Consider the following 18383-nt stretch of genomic DNA (forward strand, 5'->3'; position numbering starts at 1 on the left):
ACCGTATTTTTAATGCTTTGATTTGTGGACACTGAGTCACTGCTGGCATATTCAGTTTCTGTGTGTCTCCTGCAAAGGGAGCGCTGTTTTTACCCATCAGACCAGTGTCTCAGCGGTTGTTATGGAGCATGACAGTACCGTCTGATTTGAAATGACACCATGAGCATGACAACAGCAGTCTGTGTTTAAACTGTTGCTGCCCATGAGGAAACCTCCTCATTCACATTTCTCACATGTGGATCGGGGCTATAAGTGATTGAGACACGATATGACACAATGCAGCCTAAACAATGGTGCAGCTCTATTGTTAATCATGGCACTTGTTCGTGTCTTTGCGAATAAATATCAGCAACCAGTTAAGATTAGTATGTCCATTGTAGTTGCATCAGCCTAATGCTACAAAGAGGGCAAAACCTCTTTAAGTATTGGATCTGGTTGCTTTTCTTATAATTTTTTTATACCTGAATTTACCCTTTTTGTGGATTTAGCTATTACATGCTTTGACATCATATTAGAGGTAGAAAACCTACATCTTCAAGCCAGCAAATTGGTATTAGGATGACATTGCCAATTTTCTCTTTGGCTTATTTCATCAGTTTTTCCCTGTTTAAAATATTGGATTCACAATCCGAGAGCGACTCTTTAAGTAATCGCTTCCTAAAAATCTGTTGTAGAAAAGTTTAAATGTCAGTGGAGAAGAGCACCTCTCACACATCTATTGTGCACAACCAACTTGAAATGACAGACACTCCAGAAATAAATGAGCACTTGAAATTAAGCCTTTAAAAGCATCTTCAAGATCAACTACCACTGTGAGTGTTCACCATGACAGACATACCAGAGATCAAATAGTGTGTAAATCCAAGCAAGAAAGCAATTAAACAAATATTCAATGTTACGTCTATACAGGAAACCTACGTACAACCATTTTATAGCTTTTACAAAACATTTCATATCAGCATTTTAAAGAAAGTTCATCTAAAACAACAGAGAATTAACAAATTGTCAATTTTGAACATGCAATTTCATTATAAGCCTTTTTCTTCTTTTATTAGGAGCTTGGACATTTCATGCCTCCAGTCTTGTAGAGATACATTAGCATGTAAACATTGCAAATACAGTAATTCATATTTGAAGTATGAAACCAGGAAACAGGGGTTAGACTTGTACTTTGTTTTGTGATCAATAAGTCATAAAAAAAAGACTCCAAGGCACACTGTTTTGCTCTCCTAAGTCAATCTGGCGTTTGCTCTTTTTTTATAAAAAAGTATCAGATATTATTTTCATGTTGTGCAAATCTGCAAAACCTTCAAAGCCAACGTTTGACAACTGGATACTGCGACAGTGTAGTGTATATAAATTGTCGACGCGACTCTTCATGGCTAAGATTTTTGAACTAAAACATTCACTGTAAGCAGTATCACTGGCTTCTCTTACTGTGTCAGCTTGAAGGCATCAGAACAAGCTGTAAAGACGACCTCGACATATGAAGTCCACCTGTAGTCTTTATGGTCATTAGCATTCATTTGGACTCATGTTTCCAACCACGTGGTGAATGTCAGTCCAGTATTCACTCTCTGTTAGCTATGTTTTTGGTCTCTACCATCTCAAGGGGAGATGTCTGGCTCTAAATGCTCAACCAGCTCTTCGCTACTTTTATCTGTTGGCTGTGTAGTGCTGCATAGGTAATATCAAGTTGGTTTAACAGAGCTTTTTGCTAGAAACTGCTGTCTGGTGCAGCTTGGTATGAGGTCCAGCATATAGGAGTTAGTGGTATCTAGCAGTGACGTGGCAGATTGCAACCAACTGAGATCCCTGTCTTCTCAACCAGCAAAGAAACTGCGAAAAATGTTGAAACGTGGTGGTGCAAAATGTCTGACTCCATGGAGGAGAACAATAACACAACAATTCGTAGTTTCAGGTGATTACACACTAATGAAATTTTAGAAAAATGGAAATTAAAAAAAAGTATCATCCCTTCTTTGCTAATAGAGCCCCATAAATCACATACACACTGGACGGATGACTAAAAGATTAACACTGCAGGCCGTTAAACCAATACAATTTGCTCAAAGGTGCTAAAATGCTCCATAGAGTAGAGGGGGGCTGCAGAGTCTGAGATCGTTTTCTGTGGATGTGTAACTTCAAGCAACTCCTTTTGTGTTACACAAAATCATTCGACCCATTACTGATACATTATAAAGATATTGTTTAGTGTCGCTTCAAAGTTAGGGAATTGTAAAGGCTAACTACCTGGGTACACGAAACTAACAATGCCTGTATGCAAACTTAAATAAATGTTTAGATAAAAATCACAACGTGACTTATTTAGTTATCAGTATGAGGAAACACTGTATGTCTCATTGTCTCCTTCTCTTTACCTGCCATGCAACGCTTCAGCACAAAGTTTTGTAATCTCAGTGTAATTGTTTCCGTTTGGTTTCATGACTTCAGGGGAAAGCAGAGAAAGATGTAGGAACGTGCTGCACCTGTGAATATTAGCATTTCATGTCACTGAAACAAATTGAAGCAGGCAGGGGGTGACACAGTGAGTTCAGCCAAATAAAATGCAAACAAGCATCATCATTAACCATTCAGGTACATTTTGTGGAATTTTTTGAGAAATCAGACAAAAAAACAACAACAAAGAACCAGACAGAAAAAGCTAGGAATGTGCTACAATTTTTGTAATTGCTTCATATTTGCATCTGCCTTTTAGTGCATTCAGCTGGATGAGCATCAAGTCACAGCGTTCTGATTTCAGATTGTTAAAAGGAATTTTATGCCTCTATTAGGGGGCGCTGAAATAATTGATTAACTGATCAGTCAATTGACACAAAGATGAATCAACAACAGTTGAGATGCAATTAATCACTTGGGGCATTCATCAAAGAAGAAAGTCCAATTTCTGCTTTTCTGTGTTTAATGAGTCAAAGACAACACGCACATCATTTGCTTTGACTCCTTTTTTGTGCTGCCAGGAATCAAATCCCCAGAAAATCTAATTCCAGTGAAAAATAAGGAATTCCCCCACACACACACACACACTTCACCCCTGCATTGACACCTTTATTATAAAAGGTCGTCATTTCGGTCAAAAAGAGCTTTCTCAAGACTCAAGACTCACAAAGTGGTATAGTTCTTAATAACAGCCCACAATTACATGACGGCCGCAGCACGTTCTCACTCCCAACTCGTCAAATACAGCAGCATGGTTGGCTCGGTGACCTTAAGCTACAAACTATGATGCTCTACCAACCCCTCTAGCGTCACAAGTTAGCTCAAGTTAGCACTAACAAGCTTCATGCAAAGTCTGGTTAGATTTTCAAAATAAAGGCTCTGCAGTCGAGTTAGCAACTATACGTAATATACAGCGTCCAGTTACACTTTCAAAACAAGGCATACTGACAAAAACACATTAGGACATATTATGACATTTAGAATGTTATTGTTGTTATTATTATTATTATTATTATTATTATTATGTTATCAGAAGGTCACAGTTTGGTTAGGGTTAGGAACCAATACTACTTGGTAAGGGTTTAGGCTAAAAAAACTACTTGGTTAGTGTTAGCCACTGACCAGGCTGCTGTATTTGACGTGTTGGGAGTGAGAACACGCTTGATGATCCACAACTGTGTTGGAGGTGTTTCCACAATCACATGCAAAAAAATCAACAATTCAAGATTGTCCTGCAGTACAAGTCATACAATATCTATGATCCCTGACACCTTTCATACTATATACATGAGAAATGGGTCAACTCCAGAGCATGTAATGTATTTTATTTTAAAATGAATGCCTTTGGGATTTAAAGAGTTAATTGGAAGAAACAAGCAATTTGAAGAATTTACCTAGGGCTCTGAAAAAAATGATTGAACAATCAAGAAATTGATCATGAAAATATCAAACATCATACATTATGAATACGCACATCAGGATTAAAGTGACACAGTGTTATTGTTAATAAGGGGCATGTGAGATCAGCCCATTTAAAACCTATGTACTTAATCTGTACTGATTGGTGTGTTTGCACGTCAGGCAGCATCAAGCTCAGTCCTGCATTGGGATGCAAGCCCACAGATATTGTAAGGGCCGCCGTGAGTGCATAAACCTCGCAGTTTGATGTGAGATCAAGTCCATCAATAGTGCGGCTCACCCTCCTGCTAACCTTGACTGGAAGGAGAGGGAAGGACATTTCTTCGTACTTGAGGAGGGGGAAAAAGCCTTCATTCGTTCTTATTGATTATCTCATTGAAAATGACACAGAAGGAGAGAAGAACTCTGTTGTGCAAGATGATCCCCCTCCCCTATCGAAGACCACACACATAACTCTAACGTCTCAGTCCACATCCTGCAGGAAGGTTCGGTCTCTTCAGCGAGTGCATGAAAGCTTCGGAACCCTGCAGTGTTCAAGGAAATCAAAGGTCGCCACTATCTGGTATACAGACCCTGTTTAGAGATGGCGACAGGTTAACCTTTGGTGTGGGCCTCATGGCATTTCCTTTGCGGTGATTGTGCGACTGCTAAAGGTTTGCATTTATATTCAGTAGCAGATGATGGAAAGAAATGCAGAGACACAGCATCTTGGAATGAGATGTCGTCAGTATCGAGCCTCTGGGTTGCTTGGATGTGTGAGTTAAAATGAATAATTGATCGATGTATATTTAGTTTGTCATCAAGCAACTCTTTTTTAAGTTTCCTGTTTCATTATGCTGGAAATCTCACCATGCAATAGGTCAGTCATTGTCATGCAAGTGGTATTGGGCAGTCACGACGCAGCTGACTGCAGTGCAATGTCAGTAGTTGAATCTAATGCTGGTATAACTCATGCATCAGCAACCTATTATAAATTTCCCAGTACCAACTTGTCCAATTTTTACTTTTAACAACATCGTATTTAATACAATGTAGATTTTCTACCAGTGGGTGTATTTTCTACTCTTGTTTTCTTAGTCCTGCCACTCAACCTCAGTAGGTGTTTCACCTACAGGGTTCCCCATCAGATGAGGAAGGGACCAGTGCCCCCAGCACGGCTGCCGGCGTGCTTCTGGCCTCAGCGCAGCTGCAATCAAGAACCAGGAGCTATAGGGTGAGTTCAGATCCCAGATCGTCAGGCTAGGGCTGGGATGTGAACTCAAATGTGAACAATCCCGTCCGTGCTTCCTGCGATCCCCCCCTAGGGAAGGGATGCAGAGTTGAAAAAGGGGGGAGGGCTCTGACATTTTCAGTGACAAAGGTACACACAATCAGACTATCTTGAATAGTTTCTAATTTAGAGAAAAGTGATGTTAATTGCTTAATTTGGAAGTAAAACTTGCAGCCTTAATACTTTCATTTCTACGCACCTTTCCTTAAATCCCCAGGAGACAGGTACTAATCTATCCTGTGCAGTGCAGCTAAGGCTTACGACTGAGTTGAGGCAATTTCATTTCCAGAGAAAAACATATTTCTTATTACCACTCTGCACTTATAATAGATATAAATGATATAATATACTCAGTAATTTCCCAATTTTTTTTAACTTTTAATTGTTCTTTCAATACAACAAAAGTCTTTGCAGAAATTGATGTACCGTAATTACTGAAACGTACTGATGGAGCACATGTACAGTCACAACAATGAATTTAAAACAGCACATACACAGCGCTGCCTACACATTGCACACAACAGTAATTAGTGACTCTGCTGTTCAGCACTGACACCTATGAGACAAAACAGCCATAAAAGCTGTAAAAATGATTGCTCAAATTGATTTTCCTATCCAATTTGCCAGAGGCAACAAAGGTCCTAATTAGAAGACGTTATTAAGCGCAAACAATTAGGCCACAAAGAGTTTGAAAAGAAGTTTTTTCTGGTCTGAACTAACTTAAAGTACCCTTGTTCAAGTATCAGGGGTGTTTTAGCATCCAACTCTTGCCTCCTCTTTCTCTCTCTCTGTATTTCCTGACCACCAGTAAAATATTGTTTTGTCTTGGTCAACAGCAGCATGCAGTTTGACTGTCAGCCCATTCCCATCACTCCCATTAACCGCATGGGTGAGGTTCATGTGACCCTGTTGTGCAGCCTTTAAGCATTTCACATTACCATTTGCCCCACTGAAGGTTATTTGACTATTCATTGCTTCCCAGCCCCGTCTCCATTTGTCTCAGAGCGGGATTGAAAGGCATGACAACCGATTCACTCTAATACCCGGCCAATAAGACGGCAACAACAGGAGACTTTTTCTTCACCAAAACATCTGGCAGCACGTCTAAATGTGGTGCTGGTGCTCCATTTTCTTTTGTGTGTCTGGACTAAGCCATGACTGATCCTCTTCACGGTAGACCTCACACAAAAGGACGCACAAGAGCACCGGGCACTGCTGAATACGTTGACGGACTGTAGTAGTTTTCTTTTTCAAATGGCATTTTTAATATACTCATGCCTATAAGGCACCAGCAATAGCAGGCTTCCACCTCAGCTGCTTTACAGGTCAATCCGCCAGATTGACCAACAGAAAAATGCCACGTCTGCTCTGAAATGATTTCTTTTTAAAGGCCACTTGTGTTAGAGAATAAACACCGTTAGTCCTCTACTTTGCGTTTCACAGTTCTATACAATTGGTAAACCACAATTGTTTGGACTAAGTTCAAAGCTCTTCACACAGTTCTCTTTACAGTCATGCAGCCCAGCTCGACAATTCATTTCACATTCAGAATGCATGAACGCAGCACTTCATACACATCTCTGAATCAACCCTTCTGACGCAAACACGGACAACATTACTCAGCCAAGAGTAACACGGTGTCACTCTTGCACAATAACCCTAAAAACAGGACAACACGTAGCATTACAGTATGTATCACTTTTTTAATTAAAGTGTCTTTTATTCATGTTTTTTTCCATATTTGCACAGAGTAATTCAAAATTCACAAAATGAGACAAATTACGTAACACAATACAAAACTATACATAGTCACTATACATATGTATTGGATAGCTACGGATGTAATAATACAACGGTGTTAGTCAACCCTGTCTACTCTCATCAACATCACACATTACATGGGAGAGAATGTTTTTGCATGCGCGATCCTTCCCTAACAATCATCTGCAGATGTGTCCAGATATCCATAACATCTGGTCACATGAGCAATGGTCAACTTTTGACCTTTCCGACTTTCCACGATGAAAAGGATTCCAGTATGGAGTTGAGAAATGGAGAGTAAAGACTGTAAACCACTCTGTGACTGGAAGAGAATGGTGTAACACCACATCATCCCAAACAATGACACTTCCCTCTTTCCTCAGCTGCCACAGGTCTGTCATAGGGGTCATCAGAGACTGGAAATAAGCTCTCAGTGTTGAATTTCTATTCTATTTCTTCGATTCTATTTCTTTATTACTTTTTAGATAAAGATGTGAATGTAACTGCAGTTTGATTTACAGTGATTTAACGTTGAACATAAAACGGACCGTAAGTAAACATGCCAAAAGGAGTGTAAATACACAATTTTGGCAATTCAATCATAAGAATAGATGTTGGAAATGTACGTTTCTGCAAACCACTGAAATCGAATCTTTACATTTCTTTACATTGCAGATTTACATTGCTTTGATTCATTTAATTGTCTAATTTATGTTGTGAACATGCTGCACTTATGGTCAGGTAAGGTTTAGGCAAAAAAAAATTGCAAGATCATGTTTTGGCTTAAAATACCTGCTTTGGTCACAAACACAGCTGGAAAATGTCCAGTAGAGTCACACTCACAAATGTTGAAACGCAGTCTTGAACCGTGGTCAGTGGCTCGGCAGCCTTCCTGCCTGTAACTCCGTCACCATCCCCTTCACCTACTGATGCGATAGTCAGGTCACATGTAATGTAAACATGTAATAACTTGACACACACACATGTAAATGTATCATTGGTTTGCAGAAACGATAGCTGCCTATTTTACCCTGGCGACTGGGCTGGTTTGAAAGATGTGATCACTGAATGCATTTTGTGATGAAGCAATGCAAGCACTCTGTTGTGCCGACAGCGTGAAAGGTTTTGAAAAAGTGACCTTGACAAATGCGTGTTTGTAACGTTACGGTCTGTAATGGATGAAATGATGCCTGTGATATCGAGACATACCTTTGGAGGAGAAAACTCAACGTTCCTTCAGTATGTCAAGAAGCCAGCTGACTTTTACTATCGTCAGTTAGTTTGACAATAATAAATATGAATGTGAGCAACAACAAAGCCAAGTCTTAGTTTTCATCTTCCTAGCTTACACTCATTTTCAAAAATATCGATTGCATCGCCTCAAACCAAATGAGTAATATATGTTAATGCTGATGTTGAATTAAATTCCGATTTATTTCTACAATCTACCAGCAGCCACTATTTGAGGCAAAGCATTTTGCTCAGAAAAACAAATGAAAGGTTTAGCAGACTTAGTCCTGCATCACTAATTTGCACTCTAAGGACTATATGATGTCTAATCGTCTCCTTCTCTATCCTCTTAAGATAGTAATATGCCTTATAGGGAGAAAAGGGAAACTGAATCTCTGCCATATGCAGACTGGAGTAAAACTGTGTCTAATTATTCCCTTTGTTATGTTTTAGAGGAATGTCCTTGCTGCATGTTTGGCAGCTGATCAAATATTAATCCAAAGTGGTGTTAGCTGGATCCTTACCATCCACTTAACTAATTGTCCTGCTGCTACAGAAAATTCATGTTTGTGCTGTGCTTTTACCCATAATTAGACACTTCAGACTAACATGTAATCGACCATCCACTGCTAAGTAAAGGCTCCGTTGAGGACAGGAACGTCATGCTTTTATTAGCAGAAAAAAGCCGTAATAAATATTAGATGGATATTTTTGTGTTGACCCTGCCTGTTGCTGCTTTTGTTAAGAAGGTCATCAGACATGAACCGTGCAGAGAGATTTGATCGGTCGCACATTCACTTCGACACAGGCATCCTGGTTTTAAGTTTGAAGTGTTGCAAATTATCATAACAAAGATATGAATTTGTACACACCTTGAAAAACCTGGCTACTCATTCCCTTTTACATATCATTGCAGCAATATCCAGGTGTCCGTTTGTCTGCATCAATGCAGGTCTGTCTGACTCCGCCACATCTAGCCGTTCTCATTTCTGCACCAGCTGAGCTCTCTCAGCATTTAAGACTGAGTCCATTTTTTGGTTTCTGGCTGCAAGGAGCCTGGTGCATTCTGCTTTTAGTTTTATCCATTTTATTAGCAGTAATAAAAGATGGGAGCAACAACACAGCGTTAAGAGAGTCAGAATTTTGTTTTCAGACTTGTATTTAGAAAATACATCGAATTCAAGGCAATATGTTGTTCTTAGGGCATCGCCTCTTTTTGCCACTGGTGGTGGTGCGGGGGTTAAAAATAAACACTAAAGTGCCTTCTTTGATGGCTGAGGTGGCTAACACATGATAAAGTGCCCTTCTAGAAATTATTTTAGCCAACTTCTGCTCCACTATTACTATACCTGTTCTGTTACTCCACTACATTTATTTGATAGCGTTAGCTACTAGTTACTTTGCATATTGCATGCTGCATCGGATCCAAAGTAGTGCATTTTTTATTATCTTTTATTTTGTCTGAAACCGTATTTAAAAAAAACAATAAACCCTGATTCTGAGAATCAGAAAACGTTGAATATTGGATCGGATAACTTGCCACGCCTAAAATCGGTTGACCCATAGTACAGAGTGCATACATCCATCTAAATATATACACAATTTTACTTGTATTTTTGTATTTCAGAAAATTCATTTTGATACGTAAGTACATTTATCAGATACTGTAAGACTAGAAAGCATCATTATGTAGAAACTGGCATTTTGTGAGATTTGAAGCCCCCCACAGTTTCTGAGTGCAACACCACTGTCATAAATACAAATCCTAGGACTGTCAGATGTAATGTAGGTGCTAACTACTAACAAAGCTCATTACATCATAACAATGTTATGTGTTGAAAAGCAACATAATGTTGCTTTAACACAATATCTTTACTTTTATTAAAGACTGATGTCTGAGTTCTTTGAACAACTTAGGTTAGGGGTGCTTATCCAGGTTTCTGTTTACATGAAAAGTAAATAATTCATTCCGAAAGATCATAACAGGGATATGAGTGTGCATGTAAACACACTAAGTTAGTTTGGACCCCCATTTAAAGACTGCAATAAACACACAAGCTCATTACTGCAAACTGCCATCGCCTCAATTCCCTGACGAGACGTATTTATTATTACCCAACATAATCTTTACTGAACGTGGGTTTCTGCTGCTGGAAGTGTCAATATAAAGTGAGGTGTGTAATTGCTGTTATATGTTGCCCAAGGTTATAGTACTTCATCTTCACTCATGGACAACAGAGCTAAGTGAGCTTTATATATCTAATTACCAATACCAAGACCAAGCCAAATATCGCAGCTGGAGAAATGAGCAGAGTTATAAAAGCTGAACTGCAGCCATGACATCATGAATGGAGACACAGCAGCCCCCTTATATGTTCCACCGCTGGCCCTGAATCCCACCTCGCCTGCCCCCGACTGATTAAGTCTGTCACAATGCAGTCCATCGTCCATATGTATGAGACAACGCCGCTACATTTCTGTGTGATCGCTATAGAGAACTATAGGTGTGTTTAACTCCTACTGGGGTATATGTAGTATGTAGCTGGTGACAGCTGCTTGTGTGGGTAGAATATGAGAGGAATTTGTGGTAAAGCTTTAAATTATGGTACAACCTGATTCTTCCCAACTTATAGTGTAATTGTTTGTACTAATGGAACGAGTATTTTTTAACTACCACATACCCATTTTAATGTGAGTATGACCATCCTTGAGAGCTGCACACGAACTACAAGTGAACGGTAGATGACACTTTTTCCCTTCACAGCACTTTTTAGCTGAGCTGAGCACAAATCAGTCGCAGTATGAGGTTGCAGTTTAGTTATTAGTCACAAGGGATAATTTAAACCTGTATATCCGGAATGTGTTATTTTAAAAAATGATGAAATGAGTGTGATTAACGACTAAATACAGCATGATATAGAAATGGCTACAAGGGTGATATCAAGTGTTTGGTACCATTGGATTCAGAACAAATCCAATTTCAATAATATGTGCTTCGATCCAGTGTCAATCTGATATACCATGTGAAATTAACGTTGAACTCGCTTTTTAGGGTTTTTTAAAGAAAATTATTTATATTCAATTACAAGTTAAGTGTCATGGATTATCAAAAAAATGGACCCAAATGCAGGTTGATAAACATAGAATCAAGCTTTAATGAAACCAAATCTGTAGTCCAGGAAATCAAAAGGCAGGTAATTAACACACCATCGAGTGGTATCCTCCAGTAACACACGTACTGTAGAGTAGGCAAGTACAATGTGTGGTTCGAAAGCAAGTATATCTCCTATCTCCAGCAAACATTTCCACGTATAACAGAAACAATTCTGTGCAGAATGTCCTCAACATACTAAATAATAATGCTCGTCATTGACGGGTTAGGTCTGCTCTGTCCTCGATGCAAGTTGATTGTGATCATTTCTGTTTGTTGCCTTCACTGTTCTTGGCATTTACAGTCTGACAGGACATAAAATTGATCGTTTTCAACAACTGCATCATCATAAGAAAGCTTTTCTTACTCACTAAACCTGAACCACCTCGGGCCTCTGAGGTCCCCTGTAAGTGCAATGCTGTGTTTCGTACTGTTGGTAGACTCACAAAACTATTTTCCAATTTTCTGGACTTGGACCTTTGTTCCAAAGTAAAAACACAAATGTATACCATATTATTTTTGGTATTATTTTCAAAATAAATCACAGCAGATTTATAAAAGGCTACATGGAATTCATCAAAACCTCCAGCTTTGTCGTCTCAGAATGTCATACTGTGCCCCATAATGATATAATAGATCATTTCCCACAGTTCCCACATTGTAAAGCCTTATTCCCCAACTTAAGTAATACTGTTGCACCATCAGTAGCAAAAATACTGTATTAAAAAGAATACTGAATTTCTAATGAGGGCAGAGTAAAGTTTTCAAAGTGTGGGTACCATCTATGAGTGCGCTCACAAGTCTATCATTTCAGTGCAGCGCCACTAAAAAAGAAAGGGCCTCGAGAAGTGCTCTACATCAGGGAGCAGCAGCACTAAAATATGCAACAGACACAATGAATGAGCAGACAAAATCGATCATCATTAACATCAGTAGGAGTGTGAATCTTTTAAAGCAGAGACACAGAGCACAGCTTTTACACCAGAACACAAATAGGCGACAGACACTTCAGCACAGAAATGGAGTCGCTGTTCCTGCTCTTATTAAAAAAGTCTGATTTTTAACTAAACATTCTGACAACTTTTGGTGCCCCTTTAGAAACTTCACGTCCGATAAACAGCTTCACATCCAAGTTTTTAATCCCGGCAGGCAGCTGTCTGACACATCAGAGGAAGTTACGTCTGATAAACAGGAAATATTCTGGGAAAGTCTTAAGTTCACGTCTGAACTGTCTCCGCTCTGATCCCGGCTCTACAGTTAAACAGTCATTTCAACATGATCTTGTGGATCTCATTCTACCTTTTGATTGTTTTAACTTCAGGAAAAATGAGCACAATCAGAAAATGGGTTATGTATTCACTTTCATTTCTAGTGTCCCTCTCCCTCTCTCTTAATGTTGCTCATATTCAATTTGTGGCTGCGGTGCATCCAGACTGCCATGAATTCCATTAGAAAATACAAGCCTGACCACTTCCCATTTGGTGCCTTTTAATGCGTCCTGGCAAAATTGGCTGATAAAAGTCGCATTAAAGCATCCAGTATTACTACAGCCCTTTCACTGGTCTCTACTGGATTATGAACAGTGGATCTTCTTCTTCTTGTTGCTGCTGCTACAGTTCAGTTGCATGAGACTAGAGCTAAACAGTCAGCGTTTAAAAGCAATAGTTTGACTGATGTTGATGCCACTCTCATGTCTGTACAGTAAATATGTAGCTGGAACCAGCAGCTGGTTAGCTTAGCTTAGTTTAAAGACAAGGAGGAAAAGCTAGCCTGGCTCTGTCTGTGCACCTCTGTAGGTCACTAATTAAGACTTAATTTTAAGTGTGTTGTTATTTTGCTCATGTTTCATGTTTTTAAGGCTCGTTTCATTTAATCTGTATGTTAATTAAATAATTTAATTGCGTTGCATTAATCTTATCCTAGATTTATGATGGACTGGAGCTTCTGACTGAGGTTAGTAACAGATTAATGTTTGTAAATTAGCCAGGTGGCAAAAGTACACACATTCTTTACTCAAGTAGAAAAAAAAAAACACTGGTAAAAGTAGAAGTACTGATTCAACCTCTTTACTCAAGTAAAAGTAAGAAAGTACAGGCTCTGAAATGTACTCAGTATAAAAGTAAAAAGTATCCCTCTGAAGGACATTTCTACTGGCCATTTCTGTACAAAGCTAACTGAACCTCACTCATATTAATATAGCTCTATGACTATTAAACTTAAAGGTAGGATCAGTAGGATTTGTCCGAGCTAAGGAAGATATAGACAATCAGTCTTGATTGATCATGATGTTGGGAATGTTGGCGATAACGCAAAATAAAAATGACTGATAATTCCCCTCAAAAGCATTAAGACTAAAGTAATGCACCTGTTACAAAGTACAGATATTTGTGTTCAAATGTAGGGAGTAAAAGTCAAACGTTGTCAGAAAAATACATTCTCAAGTAAAGTACAGATACCAGAAAAGTCTGCGTAAGTACAATTACAAAGTATTTGTACTCTGTTACTTCCCGCCTCTGAAGTTAGCTAAACTATGAACATACTAACTCTGAGCCCATTAGTTAAATTATGTCACCTACAGGTTTTGATATGGTGACCAGGCGTTAGAAGATTAGCTATGTGTTGAAAGCAGTTTTTCTGCAGTTTTCTGATAGCCATCATGTGTACCTTTGTTGTTTAATAGCTTAAGGTTACTTCATAGCATAATTAATAATCAGAGATGGTTTGTGCAAATTTCATTTGAATATGTTATCACATATCCATGACATTGGCCATTGTTAGAACTGTCAATCATCCTAAATCAGCCTCAGATCGAACAAAAGGAAGAATGAGGGATACAGATTTTTGTAATAATCTCAAGAGACACGCCTTGAGCGCTGTAAAGTACACCTTTAATCATGTTTCAGTACTGTTGGGAGACCAACAGCAAATATATAAATGTGCCCGTTTGTAAAAATCAGCCATTAGCCTGTTCTCTGAGGTGTGTGTTTTCACTTTGTAAAGGCTTTTCTTCATCAAAGGCCACACGACGTATATATGCTGGGTTTGAATTTTCCTTTTGTCTGTGCATCTCCCATGGACTTTAACTGAACTGACACAATTCGGTGATGTAACATGATGTCCCTTCCTTCTTTCAGAGGCTCCTCGGTTTTGACCAGGAACCGCCTGCCTCTGCTGGTTACCTAGCAACTAAGCAAACAACATATGTCATGTCAGTGTAATTAGTGAGCTTCAGACATGCCGGTAGACCTTTGGACAGCTGTTTCCATTTTCATACGTGTTCAGCTTTAGAGTGGTATTAATATTCTCACTTAACCCTCAGTTGAACTATTGCTTTAAATGTATTCAGTGCATAGCAATGCTTTTTCATTTAAGAGTCAAAATTGGCTCACAAAGTAGCTTTGAATATATGAATGTCGTCTGCATCAGTTTGTGAACGATGGTCAAATGAAAAACTCACAGTTTATTATCCGAAACATTTTGTGTGCTCGCTGTTGCTGCTCTCCACATACATTGACCTACCCGACCAGAAAAAAAAAACAATATTTCATCAAATGTAAACTGCGAGAAGGTTATCAGAAATGAAACACTTCTACCGTCCAAGGTTAGCACTGAGTAGACAGAGCAGAGAGGCCCCTTCTATGATGAGCAGAAAGAAAAATCTAATATGATGAACAGTTGACCTTTCGTGATTTGGAAACAGTTTGTATTTTTCCACTCCATGTAATTGCATTACAGTTCATTTTCCGGTCAAGAGACTTTGTAAAGATAGAGTCAAGTATGAGGCAGCAGCAGCAGCAGCAGCAGCAGCAGCAGAGAGAGCTGCATAGCACTGATTTACATGTTGCAGAGGTGGTAAGATAAGCCTCTGAACTGTTTCCTGAGGCCGACCGCAGCAGGATGCAGCAAAACACTAAATATCAAGAAGTCTGTAGACTGCCTTATAGGTTATTCCTTGTGATTTTATTCAGTCCGCTACAGGCTCTGTTTGTTAAGAGGCAAGTGGCCGAGTATAACTGCCTTTGTGAATAATTTATTAACTTGCAGCTTTGTTTATGAAGACAGGATTCGATGCATAGAACACTAACATTTTAATTGGGAAACACCCTGCTAAATATGCACATAGGAACAGGCTGTTTCTTCAGGGTATCATGCAGAGCCTAGGTGAAACCTTCTGAATCATCTAACCCCGATTCCCTGTCTCTCTTCCACCTCTCTGCCCACAGCCGTCACCCTGTGAATGGTGCCGCTGCGAACCAAATAATGAGGTGCACTGTGTGGTGTCCGACTGCGCCGTCCCAGAGTGTGTCAACCCTGTGTACGAGCCGGAGCAATGCTGCCCCATCTGTAAAAACGGTAAACACTCATCTCCTCTGGAATTCAACGCACACTCCTTCGAAGTCATTAAATTTTCATTAAACCAATGACGGAAAGTTTATCTGTATATCGCCATTTGATGGCCGCGCCTTTAGAGGATTAGGATGTAATTGATGTTTTATGAATTAAAATTATTACCTTGGGCCCGTTGGACACTAATGAGCAGTACTAGTTTTAATTATAAATGACACACTAAGCAGAGTAAACATTAGCCCATTGATTAAAGGCATGGTAGGAGGGACTAATGGGTCCTCGGAGAGCCTTTTATCTCCCAGTGCCCTGACGCCCTTGTCACACACAGCCAATCCCTAAATTAGAATTATAGGATTCCAATGGTTCATTGGCTATTTACAAGGCGAGGTGGGAGATTTCCCTTTGCCAGCACGATCCGGAGGGACAGACGGAGGTTTATGACTAAAGTACAGTAACGGCAATGTTGTCCTGACGGGAAGGATCAACAGCGGAGAGCCAAATGCAGCCAGGACAGAAATCAAATGTAAACCCTCAGATAATATGAGAGCCGAAAGAGCTGGCAAAGAAAGTTTTCCTTTCCTGGTTAACAATAGGATGTACTCTCATGATTATATGCCTTGTTATTGCATTGCAGTCTTCTCATTATGTTGGGTGTCAACCAAAAATAGAGAAATTGTTCTGTTGAAAAGAGGCAAAGAAAAATATCCTCAAATATTTCCTTTCAAGCTGCGGTTGACCTATAAATGTGAAGAAAAGATTTTAGTTTGAGGCGGCTGCTAAATGGCTATTTCGCCACAACTACCCACATTTTCCCTCACACTATCTCTTATTTCCTCCTTATCCCCCCCTTGCTTGCTTTCTTTCTTTTCTTTCAACACACAAACACCCACACTAACAAGGCTGCAGAAGCTTCTAGGAGAGAGCTAATCCAGGCTGACAGGACACAGTGACACCCTTGGCATTTCAGGGTAGGCCTGCCGTTTCCAGGCTCCCCAAGGGTGCCTGGTCAGGCTCTGGCAGACAGATAAATCTCTATGGGAGTGGATGGCTGAGGGCTGTTGAGAAAGGACAATGAGGAATGCTGTTTAGCTCTCATTTCTGGCCAAGGGACAGGGGACTGTGAAAGGAAGACATCCACTTATGTGCTGTGTTAGACATGCAATTAGTGGAAGACAGTCAGACGTTTGTCTTTTACTTTACCTGCTGCAAGCGCTTCAAATAATTATGCAAAATGAGCACGACACTTAAAATGTTGTGCACCAGCCTTTCTCACCAGGGGAGGATTTTATGAAGCAGACATGAACAGCAGGTTTATAGTGTGGTGGCTGCGATGTCTGTTGAACCACAGACCACTCAGAATTACTTTATTCAGTCAACATTCACGTTAGCAGCTGAATGCTAAAATTAGCATGAAAACCCGTTCGCAGTGATAATGCTAATGAGCTCAGACGACATTATTGATCCCACAGAAGGGCAGTGTTGCCAGATTGGTTCGATGTTTTTCAGTCCAAAAACAAAACAACAATATTATCTATAATGAACAATACAAATTAATTCATTAACAATAGCAACAGTTTTGTGGTTCATCACAATTTTTGTAATAATAGAACAACGGCTCAAATGTTCACAAGAACAATACAACACAAACAGGAGGCTACACGATCCAACTGTTAGAATAGATGTTGGAAATGTACATTTCTGCAAACAACAGATACTGTATCTTGAGAGTTTGTGTTTGGGTTCCATTTTTGGTTTTATTTGCTCACAGTGCTGCGCTTATGGTCCGGTTAGGTTTAGGCACAAAACCCACTTGGTTAGGGTGAGGAAAACATCATGTCTTAATTGGCTTACAATACCTGTTTTGGTCGCCACAACCACGGCCGGAGATCTTCCAACTTCTCATCAAAGTCCCATTGTCCTGAGGTCTCTTTAAAAATATCCAGGGGTGCCAAGCTTAACTGTTGAAACCCTGTGGATTTTCTTCAAAGATATCCAGTGGTTTCACACAAACACAGTCTTGAACTGTGGTCTCTAGCTAGGCAGCCTTCTCGCTTAAAGGTGCTGTTTGTAAGAAAAGTTGATTTTTGAGTCTCATTCCCAACTCGTCAAATAATGAAGCTCTGGGTTTCCCAACATGTCAAAAACTGACGCTTTGGGATTGTAGGACAGGTTGCATATATATAGCAACAGTAAAAGTATTTTCAGTTCCTGCCTTAGAAATAAAGAAATAATAAATGGACAGGTCAGATAAATAAATAATAATTATTTAATTGTCAACAGTTACATTTCATTTTCTAGCTTTACTGTCACATCTTCCACACAAAACGTGTGCGTTTTCCAGAGACGAAGGAGCTTTATGGATTACCGACTGTCTGCTGGGTTACTCTCATTAGACACAGTGGCATGGTTTAATGGGCTGTAGCGTCTGTAGACAATCGTTACTGCAGAGGAAGTTCAGATGTAGTATCTCCACACAGCAAGAAAAGCTTTTGGTTTGTATTAATTTCAAAACCAATCAGAAACATGAAGGCAAGGCAAAGGCTGATACATTATTGAGGTTTTGCACATTGTTAATTAGCTCCCATTAATCATTGATGTGGTGATCTGGAGGTTAAAATACCACTCAATACTTGGGTTACAATGAGACCAAATTTGGTTAATTAGTGAATATTTTTTAACAGGATTAATGACTTTATTTCAATTTAAGGCCGGTCCTAACGGAATTCCAGCATCTAAAAAACATTT

At 39.4% G+C, this 18383-nt stretch overlaps 1 protein-coding gene across 4 annotated transcripts in view; it reads left to right on the top strand.

Moving 5' to 3' along the window:
* The window catches only part of vwc2l (von Willebrand factor C domain containing 2 like), a 31572-nt gene that overhangs the window by 3792 nt on the left and 9397 nt on the right, over positions 1-18383 (top strand). For 2 of the 4 annotated variants that reach the window (XM_084361354.1, XM_084361355.1), the window contains exons 3-4: positions 4979-5092; positions 15515-15644. In XM_084361354.1, coding sequence (XP_084217480.1) covers positions 4979-5092; positions 15515-15644 — 244 coding nt within the window. The remainder of the gene's footprint in view (positions 1-4978; positions 5093-15514; positions 15645-18383) is intronic. The other 2 variants (XM_084361356.1, XM_084361357.1) reach the window with 2 other exon arrangements.

Source organism: Pagrus pagrus, assembly GCF_965226575.1.
Source record: "Pagrus pagrus genome assembly, chromosome: 9".
NCBI classification, from domain to species: Eukaryota; Metazoa; Chordata; class Actinopteri; order Spariformes; family Sparidae; genus Pagrus; species Pagrus pagrus.